The sequence below is a fragment of the Balaenoptera physalus genome (genome assembly GCF_965194825.1).
Source record: "Balaenoptera physalus genome assembly, chromosome: 7".
Classification (NCBI taxonomy): domain Eukaryota; kingdom Metazoa; phylum Chordata; class Mammalia; order Artiodactyla; family Balaenopteridae; genus Balaenoptera; species Balaenoptera physalus.
The window spans coordinates 113,472,212-113,492,266 of NC_138886.1; the positions used below are offsets into that span (position 1 = coordinate 113,472,212).

The 20,055-nt window shown below is 38.9% G+C and overlaps 1 protein-coding gene across 2 annotated transcripts in view; it reads left to right on the forward strand.

Annotated features, from left to right (window-relative positions):
- The window catches only part of EXTL3 (exostosin like glycosyltransferase 3), a 64,567-nt gene that overhangs the window by 37,755 nt on the left and 6,757 nt on the right, over positions 1–20,055 (forward strand). For both annotated transcript variants that reach the window (XM_082468861.1, XM_082468860.1), the window contains 2 exons: positions 5,997–6,141; positions 11,510–11,638. In XM_082468861.1, coding sequence (XP_082324987.1) covers positions 5,997–6,141; positions 11,510–11,638 — 274 coding nt within the window. The remainder of the gene's footprint in view (positions 1–5,996; positions 6,142–11,509; positions 11,639–20,055) is intronic.

Consider the following 20,055-nt stretch of genomic DNA (forward strand, 5'->3'; position numbering starts at 1 on the left):
GTGGTATATTTCTGATACAGCATGATGCAGTTTAGAGCATGCTAAAGGACTGGGAGCTGTGAACAGAGTCATGGGATGTTAACAGGAGAATTGCCAATCAGCTCTAGATCCCAAGAATGATTAGATAAGGGGTCCTGCTTTGATGAGTTTGAAGCTTATTAAGATAGCTGGCATTTGCTATCTTCTATGACTCTTGATTTAGGAAGATTTGTTTAAAAATTAATTAATTAATTAATTAATTTTTGGCTGCGTTGGGTCTTTGTTGCTGTGCATGGGCTTTCTCTAGTTGCGACGAGCAGGGGCTACTCTTCGTTGCAGTGCGCGGGCTTCTCATTGCAGTGGCTTCTCTTGTTGCGGAGCACGGGCTCTAGGCACACAGGCTTCAGCAGTTGTGGTGTGCAGGCTCAATAGTTGTGGCTCGCGGGCTCTAGAGCGCAGGCTCAGTAGTTGTGGCGCACGGGCTTAGTTGCCCCACGGCATGTGGGATCGTCCCGGACTGGGGCTCGAACCTGTGTCCCCCGCATTGGCAGGTGGATTCTTAACCACTGTGCCACCAGGCAAGTCCCTAGGAAGATCTTTATCTTTTCCATTTGTCAGCAGATTTCCAAGTGGTGAGAGAATAATAGGAAGCCTTATGACTGATGATATTGAGTATCTTTTCATGTGCTCAGTGACTGTTTGTATATCTTCTTTGGAGAAATGTCTATTCAGATCCTTTGCCTTTTTATTATTGAGCTGTAAGAGTCTCCTAACAGTCATTTGAAATTTGAGGGTTAGCCTCTGGTTATAAGACTGGTAAATTATCTCTGGCTTGACTTCTAAACCTTTTATTGCCCTGACTCTTTTCTCATTTGTTTGGGCATCCTTTGATCTAAAAACTTTGTTTTCGAATTAGAGTTTTCATCTTTTCCAGATTAGTTTTTCAAGGAACCTCCATACTGTTCTCCATAGTGGCTGCTCCAATTTACATTTCCACCAGCAGTGTAGGAGGGTCCCCTTTTCAAAAAGATAAATGCACTCCAATGTTCATTGCAGCACTGTTTACAGTAGCCAAGACATGGAAGCAACCAAAGTGTCCGTCAACAGATAAATGGATAAAGAAGCTGTGGTATATATATACGATAGAATACTACTCAGCCATAAGAAAAGAATGAAATAATGCCATTTGCTGCAACCTTGATGGACCTAGAGATTATCATACTTAGTGAAGTGAAAGGCAAATAACGTGGTATCACTTATATGTGGAATCTAAAAAAATGATACAAGTGAATTTACTTACAAAACAGAAATAGACTCACAGACATAGAAAACAAACTTATGGTAACTAAAGGGGAAAGTGGGGGGAAGGATAAATTAGGAATTTGGGATTAACAGATATACACTATTATATATAAAATAGATAATGAGGACCTACTGTATAGCACAGGGAAATATATTCAATATCTTGTAATAACCTGTAATGGAAAAGAATCTGAAAAATAATATATATATATATATATGTGTGTGTAACTGAATCACTTGTAAATCAACTGCACTTTGATTTTAAATAAATAAATAAATAGAAATTCTCCCTCTGGCAAAAGGTAATATGGATCTTGGCTAACTTCAGCTTACACAGCAAGGAAGGAAACAGGTATGTTCTTAAGGGACAGATAAAGAGACCCAAGAGAACTGAAAACATATGTCTATACAAAAGCAGTACATGAATGTTCATAGCAGCATTATTTATAAGAGTCAATGAGTATAAACATGATTCTACTTATATGAGGCGCCCAGAGTAGTCAGATTCATAGAGACAAAGGTGGTGGTGGCTGCCTGGGGCTGGAGGAAGGCAGGAATGCCGAGTTAGAGTTCAGTGGGTCAGAGTTTCAGGCTGGGAAGATGAAGAAGTTCTGGAGATTGATGGTCATACAACAGTGTGAATATACTTAATGCCATTGAACTGTACACATGAAAATGGTAAATTTTATGTTACATACATTTTGCCACACACCAAAAAATCAGTTGTCAAAAAAAACTAAAACAAAAGAAGTATAAACAACCCAAATGTCCATCAACTGATGAATGGATAAACAAACAGTGGTATATGCATACAATGGAATATTATTTGGCAACAAAAAAGGAATGAAATACTGACACGTGCTACAACATGGGTGAACCTTGAAAACAGGCTAAGTAAAATAAGCTAGTCACAGAATATATGAGTCCATTTATATGAAATGTCCACAGTAAGCAAATCTGTGGAGACAGAAAGTAGATTGGTGGTTGCCATGGGATGGGGAGGGGGAAAATGGGGAGTGACTGCTAATGGTTATGGAGTTTCTTTTTGGGGTGATGAAAATATTCTGAAATTAGGTAGTGGTGATGGTTGCATAGCTCTGTGAATATACTAAAACCCAGTGAGTCGTACACTTTTAAACAAGTGAGTTTTATGGTATGTGATTTATGTCTCAGTAAACTTTATTTTTTAAAAAGGTGATAGTGTAAGCTGTATGAGGAGGGATGGGATTGTGGACTGGAAGGTAGGTTTCTCTTCCTGGATCCAGGTATCTCTGTTATCTTGGCCCAGAAGTTGTGAATTCCCCCACTGGATCTGATATTGATCTTCTTCTCTGTATTCCATTGCTCTGCTTTGAGTTTTCTTTTCCAAAGGGAGCTAACCAAAACCTTTTTCCTTTACCATGGTTTGGTACACGTTCCTTAATATTTTATTTTGGAGAGGAGGAAAAGGCTTACATAATATATAGAAACATGGAATTTGGAAAAGAGACTATTGTTTTAGATGGTCAGGAAGCAAAATCTCACCTTATTTTTTAAATACATTTTTTGATTATTAGTTGATTTTACACTTTATTTTCTTACTGCATTTCAAATCATTTGGTTCTTAATGAACCAGAGGGAGAAACATGGAAATATAACCAGGAAGGATGACACTGTCTCTTTGTGTGGCGTGGTCCGTATTACTTTAATGTACTCAATATCTTTAATATACTGATCTTTATTCAGAACCATTTGCCTAAGTTTTGAAGATCAGAAAAATCAGTTTTAAATTAAATATTAGTAGTAACATGACCTTTTGCTTCATTCAGGTAACGTATTAAATCGTTTTGAGTCTCACAGGATTGCAAGAAAAAGAAATCATCGTTATTTAAAATAATGTAAATATTTGAGTTGTCAGGTTTTTTTTAACTTGACTATATTAATATGGAAATGATGTGCCACAGTCTGTGCCATGAGAAGGTTGAATTGATGCACTTTTTTCAAAGGTGATAGTATGTAAATCTGAAATGTTAACGGAAGAATTTGAGTCGTGACTCAGGTTCTTCAGTGGCATAGTATCTTGATTTCATTATTTCTCTTTAGTTGTTTGGCAAAGTTGAATTTATCCAGTGAATTTTCTTTAAGTTTGAGCTATAGAATTACCTTTGAAACTTTTTCCCTAACATATTTTGTAGGTAATTGGAACATTAACACAGTTAAAAAATAATTCATTAAAGATAAGATGTACTGGGAGTTCCCTGGTGGTCTGGTGGTCAGGATTCCACACTTTCACTGCCGGGGCCCTCAGTTCCTGGTCAGGGAACTGAGATTCCACAAGCCGCGTGGTACAGCCAAAAAAAAAAAAGAGGATAAGGTATACATACCAAAGCATGATCTATGATACTGCACATAGGTTAAAAATACTTAGTGCAGCATAATTTGAATATAATGTTAAGGAACTGGTTATGTGTAACACTTTTGTACTTAAATTGATAGCATTATTTATAATTGATATTTTAACATGCCTAACTTTCTGATTCCACTGAGACCTTATATCTAAAACTCCTGATGCCTCATCCCAAGGACTTGAGCCTTTACTTGCATTTGTCTGGTGCTTGTGCTTCCATGCTGATTTTTTCCTTATTATTTAACAGATAATTAATACCTAGTTGAGCATCGACAGCCTTTAACAAATTGGATATGTTGCCTTTTGATATCATGTAGCAAAGGATATTCTACCTTATTAAAAACTGTATATGTTGACTTAAATCAGCCAAATCTGATAATTAAAATATTGTTTCCCATTCTTTCTTCTGCTGATATTTCGGGGCTAGTAGGATCAATAAGCATTTGAAGAGATCAGTATTTTTAGGAGTATTGATACAGCATTTGGATATACCATTGGTATTTATTAGCAATCCGTACATTCTGTAAATGTCAAAATATATTATTAAAACATCTTGTAGCTTTTTAGGTTAGTAATTGGGAGTCAGTTTTAGGAGATAAATCAGGACAGAGGTAGGGATTTGGGTGGGATGTGGCAGAAAGCCCATTTAGACAGCTGCTAAGTTGTGATAGGAGTTGTAGTGTCTCATCTGTTGAACTAGATTAGTCGCTTTCAAACTTAATAGGAGAAGAACTCTTTTGAACTGAAATCTTACGTGTTTTAGGAGTTGAAGTTCCAGGGGTGATGAAGGAGTTTCTTAGGCAGTTTAAATCTCCGTTGGGATGAGGTGGAGTGGGGAGGTGATGGTCCATTGTTTATGGGACCCCCGAAGCACTTGTGCAAGGATGTAGGGTGCTGTGGAACATAAGTGCTTTCACCTCTATGATTTTAGCCTGTGAAACTGATTTTATTTGTTGTACCTTACCTATAAATTTGAGGATGTGGGGCTTCCCTGGTGGCGCAGTGGTTGGGAGTCTGCCTGCCGATGCAGGGGACACGGGTTCGAGCCCTGGTCCGGGAAGATCCCACATGCCGCAGAGCGACTAAGCCCGTGCACCACAATTGCTGAGCCTGTGCCCTGGAGCCCGCGAGCCACAACTGCTGAGCCCATGTGCCACAACTACTGAAGCCCGCGCGCCTAGAGCCCGCGCTCCGCAACAAGAGAAGCAACCACAATGAGAAGTCTACACACCGCAACGAAGAGTAGCCCCCGCTCGCCGCAACTAGAGAAAGTCCGTGCACAGCAACGAAGACCCAACGCAGCCAAAAATAAATAAAATAAATAAATTTAAAAAAAAATTTGAGGATGTTATAAAAGTTTATCCTGGAAACGTTGAATTCTCAATTTATTTCTTGCATTTATGAAGTCTTTCATTTGTATGGTTCTGTAGACCACTTCTTTTCATGCTGTAGGTTTCTACCTGAGCTCTGCTCCAATCAGGAATTAAGACTGTTGCACCTAACTCCAGGCAGCAGTCTCCTGTTTAGACCAGTGGTCTCTAAGCTTTTTTTTTTTTTTTTTTCCCGGCCGTGCCATGCGGCATGTGGGATCCTAGTTCCCCAACCAGGGATCCAACCCCAGTCCTCTGCAGTGGAAGCGCACAGTCTTATCCACTGGACCGCCAGGGAATTCCCCTCTAAGCTTTTTTTTATAGTGTACCCGCTCAGTAAAAGAGAAGTTAAGTATGCAATACACATAAATTATATACAAGTCCTAATATGTCGTACACATTAAAAATAAAACTTTTAGAAATTAAATAAGATTAAAAATAAATAGATATAAAAATCATCTTCTTCCTGCTTCTTAGCAGATTGCTGTACTTATCCCATTCTGGAGACCTTTAATGCCTTAGACTCCTTAGATCCTTAGATCCTTTCTGTGTTATTCCAACTTTTTCCTTCTATAAGGGCTGAAGAGATGCTGGCTGCCAGAAGTTAGAGGATCAATAAGCAGGTACTTATTAAGGAAGCTGTGGGTGACACTGTTTGTTTATTTTTTTATGGCCATGTGGCTTGTGGGATCTTAGTTCCTCAACCAGGGATTGAACCTGCGCCCTCAGCAGTGAAAGCACGGAGTCCCAACCACTGGACCGCAGGGAATTCCTGACACTGTTTGTTTTTATCCTTTTTATCTTGTGATTGATTTGGTATATACAGTTTTGTTTTTGTTTTTTAAAGAAGTAACAGCTCAAAAAGTCAGCGTCTGCAAAATAGAGGCAATAATTTTAAACGTTTCTGATAACCTTAGAGCTTTGTACTCAGGAGTGTGCATATACTTGTGTTTTTTGAGGGTGTGGAGAGAAGCGCGGGACCGCATTGTGGGTTTCCCTGGCCGTTACCACGCGTGGGACATCCCTCATCAGTCCTGGCTCTACAACTCCAACTACTCCTGTGAGCTGTCCATGGTGCTGACAGGTGCTGCCTTCTTCCACAAGGTAAGAAAAAGCTGGTAGGATGGGCATGAACTTGGTAGGAGTTGAGCCTTTGTGGGGCAGTGAAATGCTGCTTTAAAGTTAGCTCTGCTAATGCTTCTCATATATCCCTTCTCTGCTAGAATTAAGTTATTTCTATTTTTAAACACTGTGATCAAGATGATTAGAGCAACGCTAGAATAAAAAGTCCGGATGAGAAGGCTGCCTGTATAATTGCACATAGGTCAATAGGAAAATCAGTATATCTTCCCGGGCACTGGCTCTCCCTCTGTAAAATTGAGGGCATTGGGCCAAAATGTGGTCCAGTTTCCCCACAACCGTTCCAGACGTGACCTGGTCAGCAGAAGGCTGAACCTGGCCCTCTTCTGACTCAGCCACCTCTGTCCCAAGCCCCACCACAAACCTCTGTCTGTTGGGGCTCTGCAAGTTCTATTTGATTCCTTAGAGCTTTTAATTGTCATGTTGCCTCACATCCTGGTTTTCGCTGAAAATTCACTGTGCAAGTCCTTGCAGTCATGACTCCTCTCCTGTACTGTTGTCGCTGAACTGTTCTGTTTCCTTGCTCCTGACTCATCTTCCCTCTACCTGTCATCTGTTCTGTAAAGTAGCCACTGGCCACATGCGGCTACTGAGCGCTTGAAATGTGACTAGTCAGTGTTGAGATGTGCTCCACGTATAAAGTACATAGCAGACTTTGAAAACTTAGCATGAAAGAAAGAGTGTAAACTATCTCAGTAATTTTTTATATTGATTGTATGTGAAAGTGCAATTATTTTGGATACACTGGGTTAAATAAAATATATTACAAATTAATTTTACTGTTTCTTTTTATTTCTTAAGAACATGGCTACTAGAAAATTTAAAATGACAATCGTGACTCACAGTGTATTTCTGTTGGATATTGCTGCTCTATACCTTCCCTCCCAAGTCCTCCCTCTGGGTTCTGAAGAATCCCTATTTTGAGATCGCCAAACCGCCCACACCCCCCCCGCTTCACAGAGTACCTCCTCCATCTCCTTGATCTGATTGAAACCTGACTTGTCTCTGAGGACAGTGCTTTCCTTTTATTCCTTCCAGGGCCAGTGATTGAGGCTACTCATTTCCCCCGATTTGTACTTTGGAGCAAGGTGTAGAGAACCATTTTCACTGCTTACTGGTGACACTTCTAGACAGTTACTTCTCACCTGTCATGTAAGATCTCATTTGAGGTTCATGGTGTCTGTCTTGTTGCTCCATCTGCCAGCCTCCTACTAATCATCCCTTCATGGTCATCAAAGATGTTAGCGCCTGGCCCATCATCCTGATCTCCACTCCATGCCCTCCTGGAAGACCTATCCAGCACACTGTCTCCCTGTAATTGTTGAAGTATCACAGGGTTCTACTTCTGTCTGGTGCTCTTCTTTTTTTAATTTAATTTTTATTTTATATTGGCGTAAGTTGATTTACAATGTTTTAGTTTCAGGTGTACAGCAAAGTGATTCAGTTATACATATACATATATCTATTCTTTTTCAGATTCTTTTCCCATATAGGTTATTACAGAATACTGAGTTAGAGTTCCCTGTGCTATACAGTAGGTCCTTGTTGATTATTTTATATATAGCTGTCTAATGCTCTTCTTACTTTGTGTTTTCCTTAAATGTTCTCTTGTACTCTCCATGTCTTGTGGCTTTTCTCAGCATCCGTAAGCTGGTGATTTCCGTCCTTATATTCCAGCCATGGCCTTTCCTTGAGAGCTTTACTCGTGTATTTAATTGTTTTCAGGACATCCCCTGTATGTCCCTCTGGTACTTCAAACTGAACTTTTCCCCAAAAAACTGATTATCTCTCCCCCCACCCCACCTTCAAATCTTTTGTCCCTCATATATTTCACATCCCAGAGGTGGCATCTTGCAAGTCTCCTCAGTTTTACCTTAAAAGTCATCTTACCAGGAACATTTTGAACCAGCCTTAAGAGGTCATTAAACTCTCGCTTTTTTTTTCTTTTTAAAATTTAATGTGTGAAGCTGATATGCTCATCCCATTCTTGAACTTGGCTCTCATGATTATTTTCCAAACTTGTGGGCTTTGGTTGGGCTGGGGATTGCGAGTAGAATTAGAAAACATCGGGCTGAGAAACCACACCTAACTAGGAGTCATTTATTTTCACACTGGTCATTTGAGAAAGAGCCCCCAATTTTAGCAGTGCATACTCACACCGTGAGAATTTACTTGTCTTCTGGAAAGTCTACCTTATCAAATCTCTGATTGCTCTTTAAAAATGACAATAGTCAGATCCCTTTACTTTTTTTTTTTTTTTTTTGTCTTTTCGTGTTTTTTTTTTTTTTGGCCACGCTGCGCAGCTTGTGGGATCTTAGTTCCCCAACCAGGGATCGAATCCGCAACCCCTGCAGTGGAAGCAGAGAGTCTTAACCACTGGACTGCCAGGGAAGTCCCAGATCCCTTTACTGTTAAGTAATAAATAATTGACTTAATAAAACTTAGGTTTGTTGTTTTTTCTCTTTGAAAATCTAAGGCAAGGTTTAAAAACTAGCTGCCCTGAAGCCTTCTGTGGTTACAGATGTTTATTTAGCCCCCTGGTGCCGTCCCATACTCTGCCAGGTTTTAAAAATCAGAGAATTTTACAAAAAGATCTGGACCTCAATGAAAATGAAGATCAGGTCCTACTGGAGCAGGGTGCCTGCCTGGCACCCGCTGGCTGGACCTGCGTAGCCACTGTTCCCTGGAGGAGGACACGCGTGTGCTTATCTGTCCCATGACTGTATTTTTCTTACATCCATTTCTTTAGCATGTTTGTTATCTATTTGCCTTCCTTGTTTGGCCCTTGAAAGCAGCTAAGTTGGTCATCCCTAATCTAGAGCAATCAAGTTTTTTTTTTTTATCCTAAGTGCCTATCAGTAAAATGCTTTGGTATCTCACAAATGTATATATTTATTTATAAATTATAATATGCGTACTACTATACTTATAGAAATTTTTATAAGGTTGAGATAAAGATGAAACAGTTTCAAAAGAATAGTCTCAATAAATTCTTAAATTTTAGTGAAAGCAATATGATTGAATATGCTTTATTATTTTTGAAAATCTTGATTTGACACTGTATTATGGCAACTCAGAGGTCTATTTCTAAATTAAGCATTTTTTTTTAATTTAACATCTTTATTGGAGTATAATTGCTTTACAGTGTTGTGTTAGTTTCTGCTTTATAACAAAGTGAATCAGCTATATGTATACATATATCCCCATATCCCCTCCCTCTTGCATCTCCCTCCCACCCTCCCTATCCCACCCCTCTAGGTGGACACAAAGCACCGAGCTGATCTCCCTGTGCTATGTGGCTGCTTCCCCACCAGCTGTCTATTTTACATTTGGTAGTGTATATATATCCAAAATTAAGCATATTTCTGATACTTGGTTTTAATCACTGCCCCTGGAAGACATACCTTATTGCCATGCTTCCTAAGTTGTGATACTTACCCACCAATTTGGTAGCATTTTGTTGAAATTGGACTAGAATTTCCATCTTCTACAATGTGTTCAGTTTTTTATAGCAAACTAATGAGAAGATGTTATATTTTTATATTTTAGAGTAGGTTCTAAATTCACTGAAACTTTTCATTTAGAAGATTTTTAAACAGGTTACAAAAGTTTTTCTATATTTTAAAAATGATTTTTGGCATGAAAAAATCACATAATAGTGGAAATACTTCTAAACATTTGTTTTCATAACGCTTTCTCCATATATTTTTAAGTCAGTTCTTTCTTTTTCCTTTTATGATGTCACGTTTCCCTTGATAAAGATGTGGATTGTATTCAATGAATAAATATTCTCATTAGCATACTGATGACAATCACTGACCATTTAAAGGGTACACAGATTTTAATCACCTGTCTTTTTGTAAAAGAAAAATGTGTCATTCATCTTTTAAGTTCACCATCTCTTAAGTACTTTGCCACAAGATAACCAGCAAAACACTTTGTGGTACAAAAATGTTATGATTATTTCGCTATATAGATTCTACTATTTAAGGTGGTAAGACACGTAAATCACTTTTATTAGGCACCTCAGCTGTTCATCGTCAGCATGTTGCAACACTTCACCATTAACATTTGCTCTGTTTCACGGCATTTGCCCATTTCTGTGGTGTAAATATTCTTGCCATGGCTGAGTTCAAGTTATCAGTATGAGTCAATGAACATGGTGTTTGGAAGAGATGGGCAGGTCCATGCCAGTGATACAGTATTTTCACCATACGGATATGATAGACATAAACAGCCTCAAGATGACAGTTAATGTGGGACATCCCTGGCGGTACAGTGGTTAAGACGCTGCACTTCGACTGCAGGGGGCACGGGTTTGATCCCTGGTTAGGGAACTAGGATCCCGCATGCCATGAGGCATGACCAAACAATTAAAAAACAAAAAAAAGATGACAGTAAATGTAATAAGTAATTGTAAAATGTATTAATTAGTTAATTAAGAAGTGATGAGCTTTAGGTATTTATTGGCTTTTAATATAACATTTAGTATAACTTAATTTTAAGTATATGTAATTATATTTTTAATAATGACTACTTTTCATAACAAGCTCACAGAATTCTTAAATAGTCTCACAAAACCTCTGAAAATTTAGCAGTCGACATTCACTGGCAGGTTTGAGCTAGCGCAGACCATTCTGTGGGCCTTGCAGGGCATTTCAGAACTTAGGCTTTTACTCTGAGTGAGATGAGAAGCCATTGAGGGGTTTGGAGTAAAGGAGAGATGAGCTCAGTTGGACTTGTGTTTTAACACGATTGCTCTGCTGTGCTGAGGATGGACTGTAGGGAGGAAAGTATGGCAGCGGGGAGGCTATTTAGGGGACTGTGTGAATAATGCGGGCCAGAGGTGATGGTGGCTTGGAGCAGGGGGTAGCCGGTGCCAATAGTGAGAAGTGAGGCACGGAGGGATCGGACGTCTCATGGCTCAGTGACTTACTGAGGTCTGAGAAGATAACCAGGCTTTCCCCCTTGCGTATCCCTTACTGCCTTTGTCAGAGAGAACGCGGTTCAGCTGAACTAGTGTCCCACCTAATGTGATAAATCTTTAGATTGTTGCAGAATCACTGTGGTACCAAGGAGATTACACGACGTTTTGATTCTCAAAGGGGGGGATAAGGGCAGTTTGGACGGGCTAATTCTTCACTGCAGAAGGCCTGCCTTGCGGGGTGTTTAGCGTCCCTGGACCCGACTCCCTAAATGCCAGTGGTGCTTCTCGGTGATTGCCATACCCCACCTCCCACCACAACACCCTTCCTTCCGAGCATATTTTTGCTGAAAGCTAAAGAACTGTGGCCTCTGACAAAGTATGTGATTCTGTTTCTGCCCCTGACAGTATTATGCCTACCTGTATTCTTACGTGATGCCCCAGGCCATCCGAGACATGGTGGACGAATACATCAACTGTGAGGACATCGCCATGAACTTCCTCGTCTCCCACATCACTCGGAAACCCCCCATCAAGGTGAGGTCCGCCCACTTACGGGACTGGGGGCACACGTGTACTTAATTCACTTACTTTGTAGTTGTGCGGTGGGAACTCACCCATGCCTCAGAGTCCGCATCCGTAAAACGGGCACGATGACGCCACCAACTAAAGAGGATCGTCTTAGGGTTAAATGAGCTGTTCATAACAGCGGCTCTTCACTTCGTAGGCGTAAATGGATAGAAATCAGAGGGTTTGGAACTTGAATGGGAAAAATGTTGCATCTTTAATTTTCACTAATCTCGAACTGGAATTTATCCTTTTTATCAGCTGTGAAACAGGCTATAATTCATAAGAGTATTTGCAGTAACTGTGATCTGTCACCAGCAGAGCTCACAGGTATTTTCATAGCACGTTACATTTGTTGCCACATCTCGAAGTATTGTTTATGTTCATCACTGCTTTGAAATTACGGTAGTTATTAACTTTACCCTAGATCTTGTTACTTAATAAGATAAAATAATAAAAGAGTGCACATATTTCTATATTTCAGTATAACTTGTCTCCTTTGTAATCTCACGTATTTTATGCATTTAAAAGCATTTGAGGAGTGCACAGGCTTCACCAGATTGCCAAACCAGAGTGGCAGCGGTGTCCATGGCACACACAGTTTAAGAATTTCTCAATTAAGGTGTGTAAAGCTCTAAGAATAGTGCCTGGCACATAAGTACTTTATAAGGTATTTACACAAAAACAAAAGTACCCTCAAAATTCTAGAAGTTTGAGTTCTGTTTTTTGTCTTTGAGTTGGTGAATAGATTTGACCATAATATAACCAATTTCATACTCAGTGCACAGAAAGACCAGTTCCATCACCCTCTCTGTCATTACTGCAGATTCAGACAAGTGAAAGGTCCCCTGGTGAGGGTTAGGGTAGGCCTGGTAAAGGCCTTGTAACAATTAATACTAGAGAATCTGTCCATTCAAATTAATAGTATTTATGACTAGGCTCTGTCAGTGTTTATGCTATGGATTCACACATGGTATCCTTAGGTTATTGTCATAAAGGTGTATTATTTAATTTTATAAAATAATAAGTTTACCTTCATGGATATCATTAGTCCAATGAGTAAATAATAATTGGGTGCATATTTCATTCTTCTTAGATTTTGAAAGTAAGTTCTAGACTGAGTAACCACTAGTGTCGCTCAGGGTTATAACTTAACTCCTGAATTACCCCATGGTTTCTTTGACTCCTTAGCCTTCTGCTAAAGCCTCACAAAAGAATAATTAGCAAAATGATGCACCAGATTGTGTGTGTGTTTTTTAAAACTGTGAATGATGATAATATTTTTTATATAAAAATAGCATGTTTTCCAGGTACAGTGGTAGATCTGATATTAAACAATGAAAAGCACACTTCTTTGTAAACTTTAAGGTAGGGAGGCAAGGGTCTTAGAAATTAATGACTAGTGCAATTTTCTATTCTTTATTTATCCTTTCTTGTGTAGCCAGGGACTGGACTCCAGCCAAGATGTATGCTCTCTATTTATACCTCCCTAGTAGATCAGAAAACATTATCCATGAGAATTTAAAGTATATGAGGGATTAGGTACCTAATAATATCATCAGTCACTTGAAGCACTCACAGACATGGTGTATTTTTCATCTTCATGGAAGCGTGTTTGTTATATTATTAGGCCAGTGTTTCATTAAACATCTCTTCAGTGTAGAGAGTGAGATGGAAATAATTTGCACATGGTATACATAATTCTTCCCAAGTGAAAACTTGAAAAGTAAGTAGCCTCTGCATTTTCTTGATCTTATGGAAATATAAGAACAGTTCAAGATTAGGATGACTTTTTAAAATCAAAGACGCAATAAGTTGAGCCTGTCTTCAAATTCTGAGTTAATTCCCTCAAATTCTGAGTCCAGTTATTTACTTCATATTATAGAACCAGTTAAGCTAAATATTTTCGTTAACTTACCTAGTTTTATCAGGTATATGTACTATTTTATGTTATAAAATAGTAATTTTTTTTTGCTTTAAATACTTCAAATTGTCACTGTCCCCTCCCTTGTTATAATTAGGAAGGCATGACTGTTTTATATGATAGCAGTATTCTTTCAATAATGTTAATATCTTAACAATATTGACTAAATAAACAGGGAGTTAATTTCATATTATTGCTTTGAATAATGTACTGTTATCTTTTTGAGGAGGAGAAAGATCTAGAATGTAAATAGGCTTCATTCAGAATAAAGGATTAAAAACTCATAAAGCATTGAGAAGATAGATGGCTGGCTTAGGGGATAAGGAAGTAGAGGACGCATAGGTAAGCATCTTAATATTAATGTTGAGTAAGTTCTCAACATCTATTAATGATTTTCCTTACTGTTACTAAGCATAACTTCTCTTAGACTAAAATTACCTGGAATGTTCCCGTGTAAAATATAGTCCATGGTATTGCTTAAGTAAATATTCAAGCTTCAGCTTATAGTTGTTACTTTATTCCTCTTAATTTTTTGTATGTTTTATTATGTAATATATAAATATTATATATATATATATTTTAAAAATAAATACACTGGGGTTGCAATCTCAGAATTTTTTACTGATGGGTTACATGATTAAAAACGTTTATTTGGAAACCACTGCTTCAGTGAAAACAACAGTATAAAATAACTTTTTTGTGCCAAAGTGGAGTCATTTGCAGGTTAAGGGGTTATTCCCCCTGAGATTAAATGCTGGCATCTGAGATGAGGAGGAAGATTTTTAGGTACGGGGAGAACAAAGTAGAATACTGGACATAGATGCTGTTTGACTATATCCTTCTCTAAGTCCTTGACATCTGTCTCCTGCTTCAGTGAAAGCTGGTGGGAATAGTAGTAAGTGACTCATTGTAAACTGGAAGGGCTCTAGAGAACTGCCGATGGATGGGTGGGAGGGTGAAGGAAGGGGACCGGTGGGGTCCTGTGAAGGGACCTCTGGGGGTTGTGACTCCCTCCGAGTTTTGTCTCTGAGGTGTGTCCCTTGGAGCCTGGCCTGTGATCATGGTCACTCCTCAGTTTCAACTCTAGAGACCTGGCTTCTGATGGCTGATACTGGCTGTATGTGATGATTATTCTTCAGCTATAATTAACAGGATGGGCCATTCAATTTTAATTTTTTTCTCAATTTATAATAGTAATAATAATTGTAAAATTATTCAGGAAAAGACAGACATATTCAGAAAGAAAACAGAACAAACAGGTTTGAAAGACCTAAATAGAACTACTGGAAATGAAAATTATAGTTATTAAAATGAAAATCTCTGTGAATGGGATAAAAAGATAAGACTTAGCTGAAGACAAAATTAATGACCTATAAGATAAATGTGAAGAAATTTCCAAGAAAGTATTACAGAGATATAAGATATAAAGAGATGGAAAATAAGAAAGGTTAAGAGACATGGAGGGGCTTCCCTGGTGGCGCAGTGGTTAAGAATCCGCCTGCCAATGCAGGGGACACGGGTTCGAGCCTGGTCTGGAAAGATCCCACATGCCATGGAGCAACTAAGCGCATGCACCACAACTACTGAGCCTGCGCTCTAGAGCCCGCGAGCCACAGCTACTAAGCCCACGTGCCACAACTACTGAAGCCCGCGCGCCTAGAGCCTGTGCTCTGCAACGAGAGAAGCCACTGCAATGAGAAGCTCGCGCACCGCAACGAAGAGTAGCCCCTGCTCACCGCAACTAGAGCAGCAATGAACACCCAACACAGCCAAAAATAAATAAATAAATTAATTAATTAAAGAGAGAGAGACATGGAGGTTGTAAGGAGAAGGTGTAACATAAAACCAGGAAGGGAAGAGTAGAGAGAAAGTGGGAGGGGCGGTCTTGAAAAATATGAGAATTTCCAGAATTTATTGAAAACCTGAATACTACAGCAAACATCACGCTGAATCGTGAAAGTTTAGAAGATCCCCAATGAAGTCAGTAGTAAGATAAGGTTACCCACTAAATAAATGGAGATAGAGACCACATCCACATTCATATCATCAGGATAGCAGTTCTCCCCAAATCTAAAATGTCAGTGTAACTCTAATCAGAATCCTATTAGGGTACTTTATTTGGTTTAATTTGGCTTGGAGTGAAACTTGACACACAGATCCTCAAACTTGTGTCGAAAGGCAAAGGACCAGAATAGCCAAGACACCAGTGAAGAAGATGTGGATTTGCCTTGTCAGAAATCATGACATGGTAATAAAATACATAACTAGGACAAGGTGATATTGGCACAGGGGTTGACAGATAAATCAGTGGTACAAAGCAGAGCCCAGACACAGACCCACGCCTGTGCGGAAACTTGCTACATGATAAAGGTGGCATCTACAAATGAATGCTGGGATAATTGGTTTTCTGTATGAAACAGAAATACATGTCATCATACCATACACAAAGTAAATTCCAGATGGGTTAATCAACCAAATGTGAATGCAAGCTTTAAAACTTCTAACAAAAAGTACAGAAGTATTTTTGTGATCATAGACAAAGAGAGATGAAAAGTGCAAAATATAGAGGAAAAGATTGATTGGTTTGAATATATTAAAATTCAAACCTTTGTTCAGCAAACCTCTATGTCCACAGACTGGGACATTTACAATGCTGATAAATGACAAAGAATTAATACTCACAGAAAGAATTTCCAAATGAGAAAAAAAGACTACTCAATTGATTCATTTAGTTTGTAGAAAAGTACTTCAATGAAGTAGAAACCTAGATGACTAATGACTAGATGACTAATAAACATGCTCAACTTCTGTAATAATCAGGGAAATGTAAGTTAAAACAATGGGGTGTAGTTTATACACATCAAATGGGCAAAAATGAAAGTGATAGTACCAGATGTTAGTAAGGATGTGTTAAAATTGCAGATACTATACAGAGCTGGTGGGTGTATACATTGGGATATCTGTTTTGAAGAGTTTGATTTTATCAAGTATAGTTAAAGGTCATGTTCCCCATGACCTAGCAGGAGAAGAAAGGAAGGAGGGAGGGTGGCACAAGGACTAACTCTATTTGTATTGTTTTGTTTCTTAAAAAAAAAAAAAAGGAAGAAAAATATATATGTAATCTGAAACAAATAGGGCAAAGTGTCAATATTTGACACAACTGGTGGGTTTGCTTGCTTGTTATATTCTTCCCCTTTTTTAAGCATAGCATTTCATTTGTGTATTTTAAACTAGTAGCATGTGTTTCATACATATATAGTCATATATGATTCTTTAAATACATACCGTCTTTAAACAAATACCCGTGGAATAAAAATGATACTGAAAATAAGGTGTAACATTTTAAATACCCATCTATTGTATATGTACCTCCATAATCCCAGCCTGCTTCTTCCTTCCATAGATAATTGCTATCCTGAGTTTTGTTTTAAAAATCCCCTTCCCCTCCTCCCTTAAAAAAAATGCTTTTATCATATGCGTATTCATCGCTAAATGATTGGCACTTTTAAACTTTACGTAAATGAAGTCAAACTATAAGCATTCCTCTGCATGTAGCTTTTAAAAAACTCAATCTGTGCGCTTAGTCAGTGTTGATGCTTGTAACTATAGTTTATTCATGTTCATTGTCCCAAAGTCTTACAGATGCTCTCCCCCATACTCTTCTAAAAGTTCTAGGTTTTGCCCTGTTGTATTTAAATCATTAATCCTTGTGGAAGTGATTTTTGTGTATAATGTGAGATAGGGTCCCAATTTCATTTTTGTCTCCTAAGCAGTTTTCATTGCACACTTAGTTCATCCATACCCAGTGATCTGCAGTGCTGGTCTGTCATTGTTCAAATGTCTGTGTGTACATGGATCTATTTAAGGATTCTTTTATTCTGGTCTGTTGGTCCAGTTTGTTCATGTGCCAAAATCACATTAATTGTCATATCTTTAGAATTATTTTTTTGTCTCTGCTAAGACAAATGCCCTCTAACTTAATCCTGTATTTCAAGAGTGTCTTGCCTATTCTTGGCCCTTTCTCCTCCCACATAAATTTTGGAATCATTAGCTTGTCAAGACAGACACAGACACACACAGAGTTGGGATTTTGATAGGAATTGAATCTGTAGGTGAAATGGGAAAAATTGGTATCTTTTAAAAATTATCGAATATTATATAATCCCCAGGTTATAAGGTTCCACAATAATTTCGCAATAGAGGTCTCTGAACATCTTTTGTTAGACTTATTTCTAGGTATTCTGTATATTTTGTTGATATTTTAAATGGTATTTTCCAAAAGTTACATTTTCTTTCATTGTTATAGAACTATTTGTTTCTTATATCTAGGAAAATTGCTGAAACTCCATTTAAAAATTTTTGTTGATTGATATGGGTTTTCTGTGTTGACCATCATATATGTCTCATGCAAAGAACTGTTTTGTTTTTTCCTTTCCAATCCTCATAAGCCATTTTATTTTATTTTATTTTTTATCGTAGCCAGGACCTCTAGTACAGTATTGAATAGAAATGGTGATGATGGGCATCTTGGTTTTATTCCTGATTTTAAAGGGATGCTTCAGATAGTGTGCTATTAGGTGTGATGCTTGCTTTACATTTTAGCTTATTGAAGTTTCTTCCTATTCCTTATTAGCTAAGGATCTTTATTATGAATGATTCTTTAATGTTATTGAGTGCATTTCCTATTATCCATTGATACAATCATGTGTTTTATCTTTAATCTCTTGTGTTGACATTCATGCTTTCTTTGGATAAACACATTTGGTCACAGTTCTTTTTATAAATAATTTTCTGGATTTGGTTTTCCAGTATTTTGTTTGGATTACTTGAATTTGTGTTCCTGAGTAAGTGAGCGTATGATTTTCCTTTCTAGTATTATTATTATTTTTTTAAATTTATTTATTTTTGGTTGCATTCGGTCTTCGTTGCTGTGTGCGGGCTTTCCCTAGTTGCAGCGAGCGGGGGCTACTCTTCATTGCGGTGCACAGGCTTCTCATTGTGGTTGCTTCTCTTGTTGTGGAGCATGGTCTCTAGGTGCACGAACTTCAGTAGTTGTGGCACACGGGCTCAGTAGTTGTGGCTCATGGCCTCTAGAGCACAGGCTCAGTAGTTGTGGTGCACGGGCTTCATTGCTCTGTGGCATGTGGGATCTTCCCGGACCAGGGATCAAACCTGTGTCCCCTGCATTGGCAGGCGGATTCTTAACCACTGCGCCACCAGGGAAGTTCCTTTCTAGTATTATTTATTTCTGGTTTTGGTACGAAAATTGTAATTAGTCTCATTATATGAGTTTGGGGCAAGTTCCCCTTTTTTTCTATTTCATGGAAGAGTTTGTGCACAATTGGGATTGTGTTTTCTAGGAGGCTTGGTGGAACTCAACCTTTGACATCTTTTGGGGCTTTGCATGTCCTTTGTGGGAGGGTACTAAACTATAGATTCAGTTTCTTTAATGATTATAGAAATTTTCAGGTTGCTTGTTTCTTCATTTTTTATTTTTTTCAAACTTTTAAGTTGTAAAATATAATCCTCATATAGAAAAAGGCATAAAATTTAAGTACACAGCTTAATTATTATAAAACAACCCATTAAACATGGGGTGTCAGGACCCCAGAAGCTCCTGCATGCCCCTTCCCAATCTCAACCTCCTTCCTCAGCCCCAGTTTTAATCTCTGTTGTGGGTTGAATTGCAAAAAAAAAAAGGTATGTTTGAGTCCTAACCCCAGTACTTGTGTATGTAATCTTAACTGTAAATAGGGTCTTTGCAAACATAGTCAAGTTGAAATGAAGTCAAACTGGAGTAGGGTGAGCCCTTAATCGTATGGCTGGTGTCCTGCTACGAGAGGTGGAGGAGAGACCCAGAGGCGCACACACAGGGAGTGTGACGTGAGGCAGAGATGCGAGTGGTGTGTGAGCCAAGGAACCCCAGAGAGCACGACGTAGAACCGATTCCTCCTGGGCCCCTCACAGAGCAGCACAGGGCCCTGCCAACACCTCGATTTCTGACTTCCAGCTTCCAGAACTCAGGACCACTGCGAGCTTGAACCGAAGGGGACAGAGACAGGGCGAACTGAAGGAAGGAACTCCTGGGATTCTACCAGCAGGAAGTGGGCCGGTAGAGCTAGTTGGCTGAGAATGTGTTGCTCGCTTCCAGTGATGGGAAGAATGGCTCAGAGGCTAGTGGGGCTGCTGTGGTCACCAAGGGCCTGGAGGCAGGACCACACCCCCTTGGCTCCGGAGGGCGGGGCCGCCTCCTGAGGGCTGCTGCCCCCCCAGTCAGGAGGACAGAGAGGGTTGCTCTCGTGCCTGGAAACCTAATGGGACTTGCCCTGCTGGGGTTTGGACTTGTTCGGGATGCATGGCCTCTTTTTCTTTCCTGTCTCTCTCTTTTGAAATGGAATGTCTATCTTATGCCTGTCCCACCATTGCATTTTTGAGACAGATAATTGTCCTCTAGGTTTCACAT